This window comes from Rutidosis leptorrhynchoides, chromosome 7 (genome assembly GCF_046630445.1).
Source record: "Rutidosis leptorrhynchoides isolate AG116_Rl617_1_P2 chromosome 7, CSIRO_AGI_Rlap_v1, whole genome shotgun sequence".
NCBI classification, from domain to species: domain Eukaryota; kingdom Viridiplantae; phylum Streptophyta; class Magnoliopsida; order Asterales; family Asteraceae; genus Rutidosis; species Rutidosis leptorrhynchoides.
The window spans coordinates 113,845,676-113,864,149 of record NC_092339.1 but is presented as its reverse complement, the minus strand read 5'-3'; the positions used below and the strand labels follow the sequence as shown (position 1 = coordinate 113,864,149).

Below are 18,474 nucleotides of genomic sequence, written 5' to 3'. Positions count from 1 at the left end.
GCGCGGCGCGCACCAGACCCGCGCGGCGCGCAAGTAGTCAGTTTCAGGTTCTTTTGCTTTTTAACTAAATATAAATATTAAACGAAGCCCGTTCTCGTATGTCTTTTATAAACAAGTATACAAAATAAATATTCGGGTCTTACATTTAAGTGTTATCTTTCTATTGTTGACGTAGTGTGCACATCATAACACAAATCTATACTACCGCTTATATACAGGCCTATGAGGTCACACACTTTTATATGGAAAACGAAAGTAAAGGATATATGGCTAGATTTTGGTTACATAAAGAGTATGATAAAGAAATAAAATCAACCGTCATCCTTTTCATGTATCAATTCATTCATTTGTTAAATTCAAAAGAAAGTTGTTTTCTCTCTTCATTTGCTAAATTCAAAAGAAAGTTGTTTTCTCTCTTCATGTGAGTCAGAAAGAAAAAAAAGAAGCCATTAGGTTTTGTTCCTTGTTTGCTTTTCAACGTTATAAACAATACTGTATTTAGTATTGTTTCGGGTTATATACGGACTAGCATCCGATTGGTGTTGTTTGACGTGTTTGTGGATCAACTATAGAGATATTCATACACTTTTAATATTTGTTTCATCCTAGACGTGGACAATTGTTTCTACCGTTCTTGCATCGCTCGCTAAAGGTATATCTAAACTCCGCTTTGTGAACAAATTAATTGACAATTATTAGTGTTGTAATTGGATCTTGTTGGGAACCGTTAATCGTGTGAATATTTAATTGAAAGTTTTATTAAAATAAAAATATGTTTATTTTATCGTTCCACTGCGTTTATAAAAATTAAAAGTACACACGATTTTCCTTCAGTGTAATTAGAGCCGCTTTTACACCGTTTTAATTGTCGCGTGATCATTCTTTAGATATAGCTTTGTGGTGTATTGGTGAAAGTTAAAACCTTTTTGGTTTTTAAAGTCAACTCTGTTGATTTAGACTTAACCTCATGACGCACAAATATGATTGAAAGATTATCACTATTTTAAATTGTAGTTTAATTATTATGGCTTGAATTATTATTATATAATTGTTGATTGTTTTATTTCATGGTTATACACATGCATTGTAACCATGGACAAGCCATATATAGGTTTTAATAATGTAGTTATTAAAATTGTGATTGCATACATAGCCCGTTATGCCCCGTATGTGTTTGATTTTGTGTGATTGTTTTGATTGTTGGTCATGGCATTTTAAAGCCATCTTGGTTATTGATTTATTGAGAGGCCATGAAGCCAAAGTTGTATTGTATTTATTTTCAATTTCATAGTTTTCTAATTTGGTTTATTTCAAATTGTAAAAGTATTAAGTCGGTTGTATTTTTAAATTTAAATTAATGTAACAAGATAAAGATTGAAGATAAAGATGCAACATGGAGATTAGCTTAGAAGATGACGAATGGATCAAGTTAACAACAATGGTGTTCGACATAAGTTTTCACTTGGTTCTTGAATCAAGTGAGATCTATGGTATTGTCCTTAGTTTGACCTCTTGATCCCATGTCGGCTCATGGGATCAAGCATAGGATTTTGGGCTAGGCTATATATGTGTGTGATGCATGATTGTGTTTTATATTCGCATTTATATATAAAATTGTTGATTATAGCATATGCTAAATGTTTTTGATGGAAACGTTAAATAAAACACGTAACGAGTTTAAATTAAAATTGATGATTTTGATAGTTAACCTCTAGCGAGTTTAGAATTGATGATTTTAAAACTCAAATAATATATATGGGCGACATTTTTTAAAAGTGTTTTAAAACGATACACGTTTGTGTATTTGTTATTTTTATATGCTATAAATTAAATAACAAAAAGGCGTACAAACATAATCGACATATATAATTGGTTAAATGATAATAGTGTAACGAATCTTGTGTGCATGCATTATTCGTTTACACAAACTTTTTCAAAATACCCATCAAATTTAAGTCATGACATCCAATGAGCTTGCAACACTCCTCGTTATTTTTTTGATCTAGTGAGACTAGGCTGAATTATAGCCACGGGGTGGATTTTTTGATCTAGTGAGACTAGCGTGAATTTCTAATGTTTCCAAATTGGATGACTTAATCGTATTCACGGTGAGACCTGAGTTCGAGGCAAGGATGGGACAAACATGCCAGTAGATAATAGTGGTTTGTTGGACTACATATATCTCTAGGTCCCATAAAGATCTAAGAGTTTCACTTGTTATGCAATTGGTACCCGCTACCTACCAATAGACTCCATAACTGCTAGCTGATCAACAGAAGTGGCTATGGAATCTCTATGTGGATCTTAGGCTTTCGTAAATTAATTGTTTTTAAAAAAATAAAAAATAAAAACTTGGGTAGTTAAAGCACAATATCGAAAATACTAAATTGAATCTTATATCTGTTGTAGATGTTAAATAATATAAATGTAAACCAAAACACAGTTCCATCTTTGTTGGAGAACGATAAACTCAATGTTCAAACTTCCAAGACTGACACTGCAACCTGAGAACTGTTCTCAAGCATAAATGAAAGTTGAACAAAATTTAGAACCCTTATCCGTTCTTCCTGCTGTGCTAGTTGCTGCTACTCAGCAAAATGCTTATCAGATGTTGTTGGATGATCAGGAAGAAATAGGATGGAAGGATGAAAAAGAATAGGGAGAATATCATATATCCCCTTACTAAACATTAAAATTACCTATTTCCCCTACTAAATACCATATTATCATATATCCCCAACTTAAACTCAGGTATATTTATACAGTTATATACTTTTTCTAGTGATTCCTGGATCTTTGTTAACCGGTTGGGGCCTTCACACCTGTAACAATATGAAAGGAATGAGAATAAGTAATAGACTGAAGAAAGGGACACTGGATTTACGAGTGAGCAATGGAAATCAAGCTTCGGTGGAAGCTATTGGTCACCATGAGTTTACTCTTCCAAGTGATCTTATTGTTTTGTTGGAACAATATTATTATGCTTCTAGTATTATGAGCAATATAGTTTGAAAGATGTTGGTTTTGAACTTGCATTTACGCACTTTGGTTTTTAGTTTATAAGGATAATTTTTTTTTATCTTAATGCCTATCCATGTGATGGTGTTTTTGAATTTGATATACATTGTGTGAGTTCAAATGATAAATTATGTGTATATCTGTACCGCCAAATAATTCAAGCAAGACTTGAATAAAACCTATTAATGACATTGTTGTCTCAGTCATATAAACAAGGCATTTCAAAACTTTATTCTAATGGATTTTTGGAATCATCTGGCTATGAGTCATTTGATGGAATCATTTCAAAACTTTATTTTTGGATTTTTGGAAAAATGCTTGCGCTGGTCCTGCCTACGTAAGGGACGTCTTCTCTAGCTCCCGCGCGGCAGAAGCCTGTTTGGCGACATGCTAGCTATTATTAACCGAAGGGCGACGTACATTGGTTTGTCCTAGCCCCACCCGCGCAGAACTAGAGATCTGTAAGTCATGACTATACCGACCATTTCCATTTGTAATTCGATCAATTTCTTCAATTATTTGTTTGTAAAGTTTTGTAAATCTTGAATTTCTCTTATATGTGGGGCTATTTGTCTACATTATTTCATTTTTGGGGTCTTAACTGCAATATTTACAAAACTTGAAGGTTTGAATACCATTTCCAAAATGTCACGATTCCGTGATCATTCTCCCCCAAACCAAAACTTGACGGAATTGATTACTTTGATCGCCGGCGAAACAAGCAAGCAAATAACTCCGATGGAAAAAGGAGCTCAGCAGTACATCTGGGAAGGTGAAATTCCGTTGCAAATTCATCTTCACGATTCCGAAGTCACTACACTACCACCGCCATTACCTGCTCTGGTATCCTTCTTTTCTCTCTATACTACTCCATTCATCTACTTTCATTTGTTGATTTCGGTATATGTGTATATATATGCACACACACACACACACACATACGCACACTGCTTTATATGTATACAAAACCTAATTAATCCTGGTAAGACTTAGTGTTAACGCTAGTTGTGTATTGAGGGTTTATCGACTTGCATTGTGAAATCGAAGTTTAATTTCAGTGATTTTAATGTAGATGTAAGGCTGTAACAACATATACATATATGTATTGTATCAATTTTTCACTTGAAATGGAATTTGTTTCGGTGTGACTTTGACCTAGATATGGATCTAGTTTTGTATTGTTGGATTAGTTTGTCTAACTTAGGAAATAGTTGATATGGATGTCTAGTATTAGCTTATTGTGAGATATGTAGTATGTTGCTGAATATTGATCGTTTTAATTTGAATATATGTTTGTAAGTAAAGAATGAGCACAAAAATGTTACGAACTTGATGAACGAAAACGAACAATATCTAGCAGACTAGGGTGTTTTAGACCTTGTGAAAATTATAGATCACACTTAAGGCGACATGGTTGGGAATTTTAGATGTGATCTGCTACCAGAGTTTGATCATTTTCAGTTAATGTTTTGGTAGGGAAACTGTGTTTATTTTTTGAAAAAGCACTAATAATTAATTCTTTTGTTTCTGTAAGTTCAGATAATGGCTCCCAGAATAGGGTACCTACCTTTGTTATCTTCAAAACTCAAGCCGTTCTTCAGTGGTGCACTTCCACCTGGAGTTGATACTATCTGGTTTGACTACAAAGGATTACCTCTTAAATGGTATAACATTTCTTTATGATATTGATGTAGAATTAAGTTTATGTATGCATATGAGTATTATTCTCCTTATCTTCAATACTTTAGCATTCTGTATTATCATGTGAGGGAGCAAAACATGATAATATGTATGTGGATTAATCTAGTTGAAGCAAAGTATACCAGTATATGATGATGTTGAAATAGAAACCTATAATCTACGTGATAAAAGTTTTGGTGCCTAATTTATAGAAGCTATTTGATGGTGCAAGGTGCATTGCTCAGAAATCTAGTTATTAAAGAACTGAACTTTTGTGTCATGTTATAATCAACCCTAGGTATGAAAAAGAGAGACCTTTATGTCTCTTATCAATGAGACTGTATAATCATTTTAAATTACCATGATATCATGTGGTAAATAGTAATTAGTAATACTGTATGAATCCATAAGGGCTAAGACTTTATATAATACACCTTAAAATAGGAGGTTCCTTACCCTTGGAACTTAAAAGAAATTGAGAAAATGTTGTTTTATGTAACTTAAGGTCGTCACATGATGCTCTTAGAATAATGAACCTTTTTAATTCTAATAAATCTTGGATTAGTTATTTATAGCCCAATTGATGAGCATCATGTACCAAGAGCGCCATGTTGACTGATGCAAACTAATAACATTGTGCTGATCATGTAACTACTTTTCAAATGCTAGAATTAGCATTAACGGTCTAAGTGGACCTAATCAGATGGTTCTTTAGGCTGATTAGTCATTTATAACCCAAAAACTAATATATTACTTGTAGTCCGTACCCATTTTAATCGCCATATATTTTTTAATAGTTGTAGTCATTATTTTTATCCTAGCCTATTAGGAAGACTTGTTCAAGCACAATAACCCACCAAAAGTACCATGCAACCATGTAATTGTACGATCAGAAAAGTAATTGTAGTATTGTTGCTAAGATAAACTAGATTTTCTAAATGCTTGCCAATCTTTGTTTCTACTGAAGAAATATTTGAAGAATCGCGTCCAAGTTCTGTGTGTGGTTTATAAGAGAAAGAATTTAGATGAGACATTTTATGTTAAACAGATTCTATTTTAAGATACATAATTAATAATTAATTATAACCTTTTTGATGCCTACTTTCTTTTAGCCTGTTTGCAAAATTAACTGTTTTTTCTTTTTAGATTTGACATAATACGACTTTTCAGGTATATACCTACAGGGGTCCTTTTTGACCTTCTTTGTGCTGAACCAGAAAGACCTTGGAATTTGACGGTATATATATCTTAATATATCTTTATTTTTGTGATCTTAAGTGTTTTGAGTGTTGATTACAAATTGGTTTGCAATCTAAAACCACACATACAACATTTGGTATCATTGTGACATTATTAAGATAATTTGTGTAGAATTCGTTTATATCTGATGACTTGAATACTCTATAGATTCGAACATTTGTGCGTTTGATAACACAAATCATATATTTTTCATTTGCAGGTACATTATAGAGGATACCCTGGAAATGTATTAATTCCTTGGGACGGAGAAGATAGTGTAAAATGGAGCTATATCAATTCATTAAAGGAGGTTTGTAAATGACTGATTATTCAATATAGTTTTGTTACCTTCTTTAATAATACCAATGATCAACATCATACAATCATTATTTCATTAATAATTTCTTCAGGCTGCATATATAATTCATGGAAGCAGTAAGAATGTTATGAACATGTCTCACCCTGATCAAGTTGACTTGTGGGGCTCTGTTATGGACGGTAAGCCAGTAAAAAATATAAATGTGTAAGGAACATTTGTCATGTTTCAAATGTTAATTTAAACTTTGGTACTAAATTGTTTGCACTTAGCAGGTAAACTGGAGACATACAACCACATTTCATCTAAGCTCAAACTTGGAGTAGTTTCAGATGAATTTTCTGAAAAAATTAAACCATCTCCTTCGAAAGCTCACCATAGTCTTAATGATACAGAGGCAAATGCAGCTCTGAAAACAAGTAAGATTTTTGTTTTATTAAAACATGTTTTGATCTCTTATTGTTGGGACATTTTAACTTCTATTATCAAGTATATTTTACAAATTTGTGTTGTCAAAGGATGAGTAGCTTCTTATGAAATGGTGTTCTCGTTAATTCTTGTATCGGCTCTTGCTAGGTAGAATTCCCGTTCGCTTGTATCTACGGACTTTCAATGAAGATTTTGATGACTTAGAAGAAGCACCATTTATTGATAACTGGGACCAACTCTCATACATAAACCGGCCTGTTGAGATTAATGAACAAGGTAGGCTGAAACTGCTTTATCTTTCATTATTAATGGGTTAAAATTGACTTTTTTATTGAGTGTTTTATTTACTGTTTTATAGCAGGAAAGTATTTTACCTTGCTTGATGCAGTAAAATCAGTTTTACCAGAATTTTATCCTGATTCTTTGAATACTATCAAATCAGAAGTCAAGAATGAACAGAGTGTTGAGCCAGAAGAGGAAGGTGTAGAGACCCGACGTCTACCAGGTCAACCTGTGATCAAACTGCTTCGGATTCAAGGAATTGAACCCAAAATGGAAATTCCTTTTTCTTGGGTGGTCAACAACTTAATGAACCCGGATTACTTTCTTTATATATGTTTGTACATCAAGGCTCCAAAATTAGTTGGTACATAACACGTGTCACTATTATATAGAAGTGTCCTATGTTATTCGGGTTTATACATCTTACCAGTTTAGTAGCATTTTCCTCTTAACTCATTCAGTAAAAAAGTTTACGTGTTTCTTATCAGGTTTACTGATTTGATATAGAATTTAATCTAATGTGTGAAAGTAAAAACATGGAAACTTAAAAAGTTGACATGTTACTACATCTGCAGCTTGTACTGATGTTGAATTGTTTGTTGGAAATCATACTGAATGTGTAGTCTTTTAAGCTGATGACAAAGAAGACCAAGATGTAATTCGGGTTTGTTTCTTACACCCATTTGAACCAATATTCTGGCATTATTTCATATATCTAGTTTGACCTTGAATGTCAATTTGCAACAGTTGAGTTTTAAGTAGTACTTCGTAAATTAGAATACATTCTCGTGTATAAGTTGTTTATGTACAAATTTATCGTACAGTGAGTATCCCTCGGCAAGTTTTCTTCTCGTCAAATTGCAATGACACAATTTGTATGTGGGAAAACCAAAGCTTCTTGTGTCGCGTTACAATGACTCTTCAGTACCGTTTCTCCTATTTAAACAGAAAGCTGTCTGCTTTTCACGAAGCTTTCTGCTTTTGGTTTTGTGGATATATTACTCATAGGTGTAACGTCGTGGTTCCCTGTGTACAAGAAGTATGGTGATTTTAAGGTAGAAGATACTACCTGGAATTGGAAGCATGGATCACACAATCATGGGCTACAGAAACTGAGAAATATGTTTGGTGTTGAATAAATCAAGGTTATTTGTTTGTGAATGCAGGTTTTATATGATAAAATGTTGCAAGTCATAGCCGATACGGAGTATCTCTTAAATGACAATAGATGATAGAGATAAACATTAATTAGAAGATTAAGTGTTTTCAAATCATGTTGAGAGCACTCATGTTTAGTTTGAATGAGAAATACGTTCAAAGTTTGATATCCTGTTGAGTGACTATACCTCTTAATTTTTGTTAAAATGTTGAACAGTTAAAACTTGAATGTTGAGTGACTTTGGGCTTTTTTGAAGGTCTTGAGAAGGAAGGTTTGCTCCCTACCCCCGTCCCGGGTATTAGGATTGGTAGCTTTTTGACAAAGGTTTCATCATATGCGATAGAAAATCGAGGGGACAAGAAATTTAATCGATTGAAGGTTGACGGTGTGGTTGTTAAGCCGATCATTAAGACTCGAAAAGGTAAAGGTAAAGGTAAAACAATTGTCGGGTAGTGTTTGAGCGGTTTTGTTGTTATTGGGTTGTTTGTAGTTTTTTGGTTCGATTTGGTAAACTATATTGGTTCTTGTATTTGTTGTTTTCCGTGATCGTTTTGTGATCCGGTTTCTCAAGGCTCGTGCTTAGTTTGCTTAGGCTCTTTGTCTAGTGATAGGGTTCGTTTATTGCTTCCGAGCCTTGGAATGCGTTTGGTTTGTTTGTATCTTTGTTCGTCTCTTTAATGAAAAGACTTCGTTTTATGTTATCGTGATTTTTGCCTAAAAAAAAAAAAAAAAAAACTAGTCAAAACACCCTATTATCACCAACGCCATCTCTAACCAATTGATGATAAACTAACACGATACACACGTGAATTAAAACCAGAACACGGGCTTTACAGATCCAATCCAATCGAATCGAATAATATATAATATAAAGATGAAAAATATCATGAGAAATATATAATATAAAGATGAAAAATATCGTGAAAAAAGCGGTAGTGATGAACTTTTTTTTCCCTTTAGTTTGTGATATTAGAGAAATATATTCACTTTCTGCACGTAAACACACTCTTAGAGGACTCCCAACGGGCTCCGCCCTCGTAATGTCATCACCACCCCCCTCGAGGGCGCCGATGACATTCATCCCGCCGTCGGCCGCCCTCGTTCCTCTCTCCTGGTTCCGTTCTGGTGAATGTCTTGGCTATAATATTTTGAGAACGTATAATACATTTATTATTGAATATATTTATTTGTTTCAAACGGCTATAATGCCGTTGGAACTTTTTTTTTTCCAACCCCCACTATATATACCTCTTTACCATTACACTACCACTTCATACAATCTCTACTTTTATTTCACAATATTTATTCAATTCCATTAAAAATGCCTAAAAAAAATATTGATAGTCTTACGAAAGATGCGTTAGATATTGCAAGTTCTAATTTCAATATTGTCGCATTCGATCTACTTGCTCAAATAGATAAAGACGAAGAGGAAGAAGTCAATCAACCAATTCCAAGGGCGCCTCGAAGATTTATTCATAGAGACCGAGAGGGAACCGCGATGCGTTTATGGAATGATTATTTTTCCGAGAATCCAACTTTTCCCGAAGATTATTTTCGTCGCCGTTATAGGATGAGTCGACCATTGTTTATACGCATATGCCAAGGTATAATGAATTACTCTCAAGAACCTATTCCCGATTATTTTTTATATTTTCATCAAAAGCGGGATACTACCGGGTTGTTGGGTTTTAATGTTTTTCAAAAATGTACATCCACAATACGCCAATTAGCATACGGTACTGCACCTGATGCTTTTGACGAGCACTTACATATGGGCCAACAAACATCATATGATTGTTTGAATAATTTTTGTAAGAGCGTGATTCACTTGTACGGTTCGGAGTATATGAGAAAACCGACTCCACAAGACGTAGCACGTCTTATATCCGCACATGCGGAATTACATGGTTTTCCGGGAATGTTGGGTAGCTTAGATTGTATGCATTGGGCTTGGAAAAATTGTCCATATAAATATAAAGTTCATTATACTAGAGGCGATCATGGATATCCAACAATCATGTTAGAAGCTGTGGCATCTTATAATCTATGGATTTGGCATGCTTATTTTGGACCCGCTGGTTCAAACAACGACATCAATGTCCTAAATCAATCTGATTTATTTAATGAGTTACTTCAAGACACGGCTCCACCGTGTAATTTTTCAGTTAGTGGTTGTAATTTCAATAAAGGTTACTACCTAACCGATGGGATATATCCGGATTGGGCGACACTAGTTAAGTCTTTCAAAAGTCCACCTGACCCAAAATCGGCAAAATTTAAAAAATATCAAGAATCTGCTCAGAAAGATATTGAACGGGCATTCAGTGTACTTCAAGGTCGATGGCAAATAATAAAAAACCCGTGCCGACAATTCTATGTCGAAAGAATCCGAAGAATTATGTACGCTTGTGTTATTTTGCATAATATGATCACCGAAGACAATGGACATGCAATGTGTTCACTAGAAGAGAATTACAAGCCAGCTCGTCGTCCACATCGCTCAATCCAGGAAAGGGTTGAAGCACACATGCGCATTAATAAAGAACTGCGAGATTCGTCCATTCATCATCTACTATGACAAAAGCTCATCGAACACATTTGGAATCTTCCGGCTAATTTCCGTGTTCGGCACGTTCCACATGCCCGAGCCGCTCCACAAGCTGGAACTTCCAACACCGCCGAAGATGTTGAAGAAAGCGAGGACGAAAGCGACGATGAACATGAAAATGAAGACGTGGACAAAGATGACGCATAGTTTCATAAGTTTTAATTTATGTTTAGTTAATGTAACTTTTGATTATGTATTTTTTTTAAATAAATGTAACCGTATTAATGTTATTTAATAAAAGTGTTGTTCAAAAAAATATATATTCGAAAAAATGGATTTTAATAATTATATTCGAAATAATAATAATAATAATAATAATAACAACAATAATAATAATAATAATAATAACAATAATAATAATAATAATAATAAATATTAATAAAAAATATGTGGGGCCATGTGATGGGGAGGAAGGATGTCATGGTTGGTAGTTGTGTGTGATGAAGAGGAAGTGAAAAATAATTGGAGAGAGAAAGCTGATGTGGCGGTGTGTCCTGGGAAGGAAGTACGTCATGGTTGGGAGTGATCTTAGGAACCCAAACCAAAAATAAAACATCAGCAACAAAAATCCAATACTTAATATGAGTAAACACAACTAGTTAACAAAGTGATCATATGAACTAGATCTTTTTAAAAGGTAGTCATTTAGTTGATTTCACTCTCCTTATTCTTTTGATCTTATATATTGGATTCTACAAAAGAGTAGAAAAAGTTGGTCTAAGGTTACTACAGTTTTTGGTGTAACATTGAAGAGTCAAAGAACGAGTCAATTAGTCAAACCACCACTGCCATGTTCTACCAGTTGTTAAGTAAATCGAATTTTCTGACTGAATTTGGAAACGATCATGAAACTTCAATTCGTTCTTAATCTTAATAAAACATTTACATTTTTCTGCAATTTAAAAGTACCGTAAAAGATCCCAAAACGACAGAAAGAAACATCATTAAAATTTGCTTGTTCTTTATCACTTGCTAAATTGAAGTCCAATGACTAAATGTACTAATTGTTGTCATAAATATAGAGCATTAGTTATATACATTACACAATATTAACATAAGAGAGGGTAAAAAAATCACAGAACTGAAAATTATGTCCCTACCCAACTGTTCATCTCCTTCCTTCCAACCAAGCTACCCTAACATAGACTAGTCAAAAAGCAAATAACATAAGAGAGGGTAAAAAAATCACAGAACTGAAAATTATGTCCCTACCCAACTGTTCATCTCCTTCCTTCCAACCAAGCTACCCTAACTCAATTCCAATTCATCAACAACCTTTCACCCCCAAATTCAACATCAAAACCATCTATATCGGCCAATTACCTAATTCCATTTCCCATTCTATCATAAACAAATCGTTTAACCGGTACGGCACCATCCAAGGTATTTCATGGATTCAAACTCGAAGTTTTGCTTTTGTAAAATTTGAGAACCGTGAGCAAGCTGCTGCAGCAATATTTAGGATGAACGGCACCATTTTTCAAGGTAGAAAAATTGTTGTCGATTTTGCCAAAACAGAGCTCGAAGTTAGAAGTGCAAAACAACAAACATTCGGACATGATATTCCGATCAGAAAACAAGAAGTTTGGCTACACAATTACAACGATATCTTTCCCAACCAAACCTTATCAGTTATGATCATTGATAAGATACCCATCCAAAAAGAGAAGCTAATGTTATGGATGAGAAAACGAGAGGTCCTGGTAACTTCGATTTCTTTGTGGGGTACATATGGCGTCATTGTCCATTGTAAGGATTTAGACAGCTTCTTGAATATCAACTCTGGTCCAACCCTGGATGATGAAGAATTTCTAAAGGTTCAACCCATGGAAGAGGGAAAGGGTAAATTTTCAAGGTTTGTTTGGCTAGAGTTAAAAGGCATCCCTTTCGATCGAGCATGTAGGGATAACATTATGATTGTGGCTAAAACCATCGGGGACGTTATCTTTATAGCTTCCAGAGAGCATGAGCTTCATCAAACCGAATCCCTCATCGTGTTTGTGGAGGTCATAGAACCTAAACGTATTGCCAGGTATGTCGATACCAAATTGTCAAATTCTAATTCTTGTCAAGTGTGGGTGGAAGAATACATTGGGATTCCCACTATCGATAATAACCTTGTTGATGAAGAGTTCTTAAAATCCCACAATGATTCAATCACAACAACTACAAAAGGTCCTGTTTTTAAGTCTTTAGAAAGTATGGATCAACCTGATCGCTCATCAGAACAGCAGCTGGAAGAGGGTGAGTTGCTAGATGGGGGGGAAAATTCAAATTCGAATAGTGACCAGCTTGATGTCCCAACTACCCAAGTCGAAAGTCAAACATTGGTTGATGGGGATTTGGTTAACAAGGTAGTATCTGCTTCTTTGGGTGCAACAAAAGAAAAAGGTACTTACTATAGTGATGTTTATGGAACAACCATCGGTCAACTAAACATTTTCAAGGATAAAATAATCAATGAACCATCAAGTAATTCAGTGTGTGGGGACAAGGATGTACTTAATTCTGAGTTATCCTATTCGGAAGTTTTAAAGTGTACTGGGAAGTTGAATATTTCAAATACAGTACCTAAATCCCCATCACCTTTTAACCCTAACCCCATAGCATTGCATAAATGTACATCATCAACTTCCACCAATATTCCAGTCAACTCATTTAACACTAATGCCCATGATAACCCCCTACCCACTGATTCAACCTTAATTGAAACCAATTTACTAAACGATTTTGACGATTGTGGGGAAAGGGATTGTAGAGCGTCTTGCGCCCTCACTCGCAAAAATATCCAAAAAGATAAAGAGCAACATGTTAACGGTTCTTCTTCATCACCCCCGAAAAGTCCCGTTAAATTAAATAAAACTAAAGCAAAGAAGATGGCTTTGAACGAGGAAATCATTGATGCATCGGTGTTGTATGATATCGATGAAAATATTGATGGTGAAGAGGTAACAGTTGACCCAGATAATGCAAAATTTCTAAAAAACAATGCCAAGTTCAATGTTTCTAAAAATGTTTCTAAAAAAGAGCAAAATGAAACTGATTTTCGAAAGTTTGGAGAGCTAATGAAAGGCATCGAAGGTGAGGGGCTAGAAGCATTCAAAAAGAAAGCATGAGGGTGGCCTCGTGGATTACACGGGGTCGTGGGTTTTAAGTCACGAGCCAATAAAGTTGGTGCAATGGCAAACTTTCATCATCTCCAATTTATAGCAATTCATGTTATACAGGTTAAGGAAGTGACTCAACCAATCATTGTATGAAACTTGAAAACACTCGATGTATGAACACGTGCTAGTGAGTGCAAACGGTAATAATTTTTTCAATGGCTAGCAATTCAAAGTTGCATTCCGGTTAGATAAGTTCTTCGGCATCGTCATATCAAGTCAAATGTATTCCTATAAGCTTCTACTTCTAAGTTAAATTATGGTCATAAAGCTTATGTTGAGTCGTCAATTCGAAGATTTTGCTCAAGGTTGCTAAGACATCGATTAGGCAAGCAATGGGTTATCTTCAATCTTCACTGATGTGTTTTATCATTTATATGTTTTGTCAAGCTCATTCTTGTATTGTTCTTCGATCATCATTTTGTTGATCGCTTTATTAATATATTGTTCTTTTTTCGCCAAAAAAAAAAAAAAAAAAAAATTTACACAATATTTAAATATTTAGGGAATGTATAATGTATTGAATCAAGCTTAAAATGTGCTTTATGGCAATTGTTAGACAAATTAATTAATGCTTCAAATTGTCATTATTTAAACCAAATTAATCTTTTTATAAGTAGTCATTTTTTATAAACCTTTTTCTTTTGGTTTCATTTTTAGTTTGTGGACTATGCGATCCAGTACATGATTCTCTAACAGCAGTTAAAAAGAGATCTAGCCGGCTCAGCTAACTAACTTTTTGCAATGAAACAAACTTGTTTGTGGCAAAAACAAAGCCTCTATTTGTGGTATTGGTTAAATACATATTTCCTATATAAATGTAATCAGGTTTATTGCTTTTGAATCATAAAAACACACATAGAAAACAGACCTGATCATCAGATGGCAAAGGAAAATATAAAGCTTTTGAGTCTGTGGTCTTGTCCCTATTGCTGGAGAGTAAAGGTCGCGTTGGCCGAAAAAGATATTGATTATGAAGAAATCTTAGAGCATGAACTAATGAACGGAAAAAGTGAGTTACTACTCGAATCCAACCCAGTGCACAAACAAGTGCCAGTCCTGTTGCACAACGATAAGCCCATTTCCGAGTCCACTAACATTGTCACGTACATTGATGAAGTTTGGCTTGCCAAATCCTTTTTTCCCACTTGTGAATATGAGAAATCGCAAGCGAGATTCTGGGGTGACTACATTGACCGCAAGGTATACGTATCTATATTATTATATTATTGTTGTTTTATGAGCTGAACAATTGTGTGAATAATTAAACTTTACTAATATAACCCTCCACGCGAGGTAACCGAGAAAACAGTTAATAATAAATTTTAATAAGGACCCAAACGAAAATTCACATTTATTCGAATGTTTTCCAATAAGATACGTCTTATCCAATAAGTCTCAAACAAACAACTCTTAATATCTTTTCATATTAAGCTCCAGACTATTAAGGCAATTAAGTCAAAAATAAACACGAAGGTGTTAAAAAGGGGAGATACACTAAGAATTTTGGGTTGGATCACAATTACATTTTCATTTTCTCACATTAACTAGAACCACATTACAATTAAAAGTGTAGCAAAAGATATAGCTAATTGTACTTTTGTGTAAACTTAAACAACTTAACAAACTCATCTTATTTCTTTCTATTTATGTATGGTAGGTCTATCCAGCAGGTCGTGCCGTTTGGAGCTCAAAAGAAGATGAAGTAGAGGCCGCTACGAAAGAGTTTCTTGATATCTTGATGCATTTGGATGCAACTTTGGGTGACAAAGATTATTTCAACGGCGACACTTTTGGTTTCGTGGACATATTGCTCATAGCGTTAACCTCATGGTTCCCTGCTTACGAGAAATACGGTGGCTTCAAGTTGGCTGATCACTACCCAAAGTTGGCAGCATGGATCACACGCTCATGGGCTAGAAAAACTGTTTCCGAATCGTTGGCCAACCCTGAAATGATCATGAACTTTTGTGTTAGAATTAGGAAGCTGTATGGTCTTGAATAAGTTAAATCAGATTATAGATTTATAGTAGTCTCCAAATCCTTATGGTTATAAGACTATATCTTGTGGAGTTATGGGTCATAGTTGATTACATCTACTAATGGAAAGAGAATAAAGTTGAAATAATAAAAAGGTTTACAAATTATGTTTGAGAGCATTATTGTTAACTTTGCTGGATAAACAATTTCAATTTCTTTCCTTTTTTTTTGAATTTTTGATTTAATTTACCATGTAATGTGGTTTGATCAAGATATATATCTTTTTGATATATATTAAAACCTTTCACTATGGTGACAACAATTTAAATTGTTTTATTATAATGGTGATGATAATAATTACACAATCAATTTTACTTGTTCCATCATGTTTTCATGGTTTTTTCTCAAAATACCCTTTGAATAATTATAACAAAAAACTTTAAGAATTTTTCGCAAACCTATCATTAAAGGCATTTTAGTAAATCTTGGTGAAACAACTAAAAGTAAAGTTGGAAATATCAATCTCTTTATTACAATAGACCAGAACGGCTTTATGGGGCCGTTGTTGTCTAAAATGTTGCCATGTTGTGGGAGCACACCACGAAAGCCACAACGAAGAAGCAACCAATAAGGTTTTTTTTTTAAATACAATATTAATTAACACAATACCAATTATATTTTACCCGCAACATCACAACTCCACAATAATACATATAACATAACGCCCCCTAAATCCCACAACGATGCCACGTCTGCAAAAATCCCGCCTACAGCACCACAACAATTACATCCACCGTAGTGAATGGTCTAAGATGCCCGAAATAGGTAAGACAACATATAAAAAAGTATTATTCATTTCATTGTTTGGACCTTAAGATGGTCTTATTCGACAACAGAGCAAGAAGATTCGGTCTAACGTTACTAATGATGTAACAAAGTCAGTTTTTCACTTAACTTTTTCATAAAACAAACTCATATGAGGCAAAACGGCAAAACCAAAGTTTCTCTTGTAGCATTAACTACAATTAACTCCAATGTGACATCTCCTATTTAATCAAAGAGCTTTCACGCATAATTTCTCAATCATAAAAAGAAGACGCACGGAAAATTAATTAAATACCTGAAATGGAAAAGGAAAATGTGAAGCTTTTGAGTATGTGGGCTAGTCCTGTTTGTATGAGAGTAAAGGTTGCATTGGCTGAGAAAGATATTGCTTATGAAGAGATTTTAGAGGATGATTTGAAGAACGGAAAGAGTGAGTTATTGCTTAAATCGAACCCTGTCCATAAACAAGTCCCTGTGCTGTTGCACAACGATAAGCCCATTGCCGAGTCCACCAACATTATCACCTACATTGATCAAGTTTGGCCCGCCAAGCCCTTTTTTCCTAGTTGTGAATATGAAAGATCACGAGCGAGATTCTTGGCTGACTACATTGACCGCAAGGTAAATCTTTCTCTGGATTTGGACACACACTTTCAAACTTTAATCTTTATGGATTAAAGGTGACTTTAAAGTTTTCATCCTGTCTGAGCCAATGTTAATCTTCAGTATCCCTTAACTTCACCTGTCTGATTCATCAGAGCTTAAAATGAATAGGCCCTTAAGGAAAAAAAACAAAATAAAACAAAATAAAATAAACTTAAAGAGAACAGACTCAAATAACTAACTGGTAAATGATCAACATTGTAACTTCTAGTAGTAACAGAATTGCCTGCAAGCCCTTCAACTTGTACCTTTGTAACCAAAGGATCACTGGTCTAGCGGTATCGAGTGCCTCTGTAACCATGAGGTTATTGGTTCAAGTACAAGTACAGGAGTGGACTTTATGCGTTTGCAAAAACTTCGTGTTTGTGTGTGAGTTGTCTTTCTTAAAATACTTTTAACCTTGTAGTATTCATATTCATATATGCTTAAATATAAGGAACTATTATCATGCATCTCTATATATGCATATGCTAGGTCTACCCAGCAGGTCGCGCCATACGGGGCTCGCCAGAAGATCAAGTAGAGGCCGCTAAGAAGGAGTTCCTCGACATCTTGATGTACTTGGATGGAACTTTGGGCGAAAAAGACAACTTCAACGGTGACACGTTTGGGTTTGTGGACATATCGCTCATAGGTCTGACTTCATGGTTTCCTGCATATGAGAAGTATGGTGGGTTTAAATTGGAGGATCACTACCCAAAGTTGGCAGCATGGATCACTCGATCATGGGCTAGAGAAACTGTTTCCGTATCTTTAGCCAACCCTGAAAAGATATTGAACTTTGTTATGGAGATTAGGAAGATTTATGGTCTTGAATAAATCAAGATTATTTGTTTGTAAATGATGTTAAGGTTTCTAAAATGGGTAAGAGATGATAGAGAATAAAATGGAGTCAGCATGATAATGGTATTAAAATGATGTTTGAGAGCATTCATGTTGTAATTTGAGTTCAATATTTGCTTTTGTGTTCAATATTTTCCTTTATTATATAAACAAAAATAAATAAATAAATAAATAAATAAATAGGAGATGAATATGCATTACATTACACTATTACCGTAAATGAGGAACCAATACACTTCCACCACATCACCCTTTTTCATTGTTA

General features: G+C 34.4%; 4 protein-coding genes across 6 annotated transcripts; all 4 read left to right on the top strand.

The window, feature by feature from the left end:
* The first annotated feature begins 3,729 nt into the window (after positions 1-3,729).
* Positions 3,730-7,437, top strand: LOC139856960 (autophagy protein 5-like). 3 transcript variants are annotated; one of them, XM_071845673.1, is made up of 8 exons: positions 3,730-3,861; positions 4,553-4,682; positions 5,869-5,935; positions 6,158-6,247; positions 6,348-6,435; positions 6,529-6,672; positions 6,830-6,958; positions 7,041-7,437. In XM_071845673.1, exons 2-8 carry the CDS (start codon positions 4,561-4,563, stop codon positions 7,334-7,336), a joined length of 936 nt encoding a protein of 311 aa, XP_071701774.1. In that variant the 5' UTR covers positions 3,730-3,861; positions 4,553-4,560; the 3' UTR covers positions 7,337-7,437. The 3 variants fall into 3 exon arrangements, with proteins under 3 accessions (XP_071701774.1, XP_071701773.1, XP_071701772.1); XM_071845672.1 differs by having other exon boundaries at positions 3,736-3,861; positions 4,558-4,682; positions 7,044-7,437; XM_071845671.1 differs by having other exon boundaries at positions 3,736-3,861; positions 4,558-4,682.
* Positions 7,438-9,444: 2,007 nt separating this feature from the next.
* On the top strand, positions 9,445-10,704 carry LOC139859531 (uncharacterized). Its single transcript, XM_071848310.1, has one exon. The coding sequence runs from the start codon at positions 9,445-9,447 to the stop codon at positions 10,702-10,704; it is 1,260 nt and encodes a 419-aa protein (XP_071704411.1).
* Positions 10,705-14,780: 4,076 nt separating this feature from the next.
* LOC139856978 (glutathione S-transferase U19-like) lies at positions 14,781-15,903 on the top strand. Its single transcript, XM_071845687.1, has 2 exons — positions 14,781-15,101; positions 15,559-15,903. The coding sequence occupies exons 1-2, from the start codon at positions 14,781-14,783 to the stop codon at positions 15,901-15,903; spliced, it is 666 nt and encodes a 221-aa protein (XP_071701788.1).
* Positions 15,904-17,003: 1,100 nt separating this feature from the next.
* LOC139856979 (glutathione S-transferase U25-like) lies at positions 17,004-18,185 on the top strand. The gene is made up of 2 exons (XM_071845688.1): positions 17,004-17,324; positions 17,841-18,185. The coding sequence occupies exons 1-2, from the start codon at positions 17,004-17,006 to the stop codon at positions 18,183-18,185; spliced, it is 666 nt and encodes a 221-aa protein (XP_071701789.1).
* Positions 18,186-18,474: the final 289 nt, after the last annotated feature.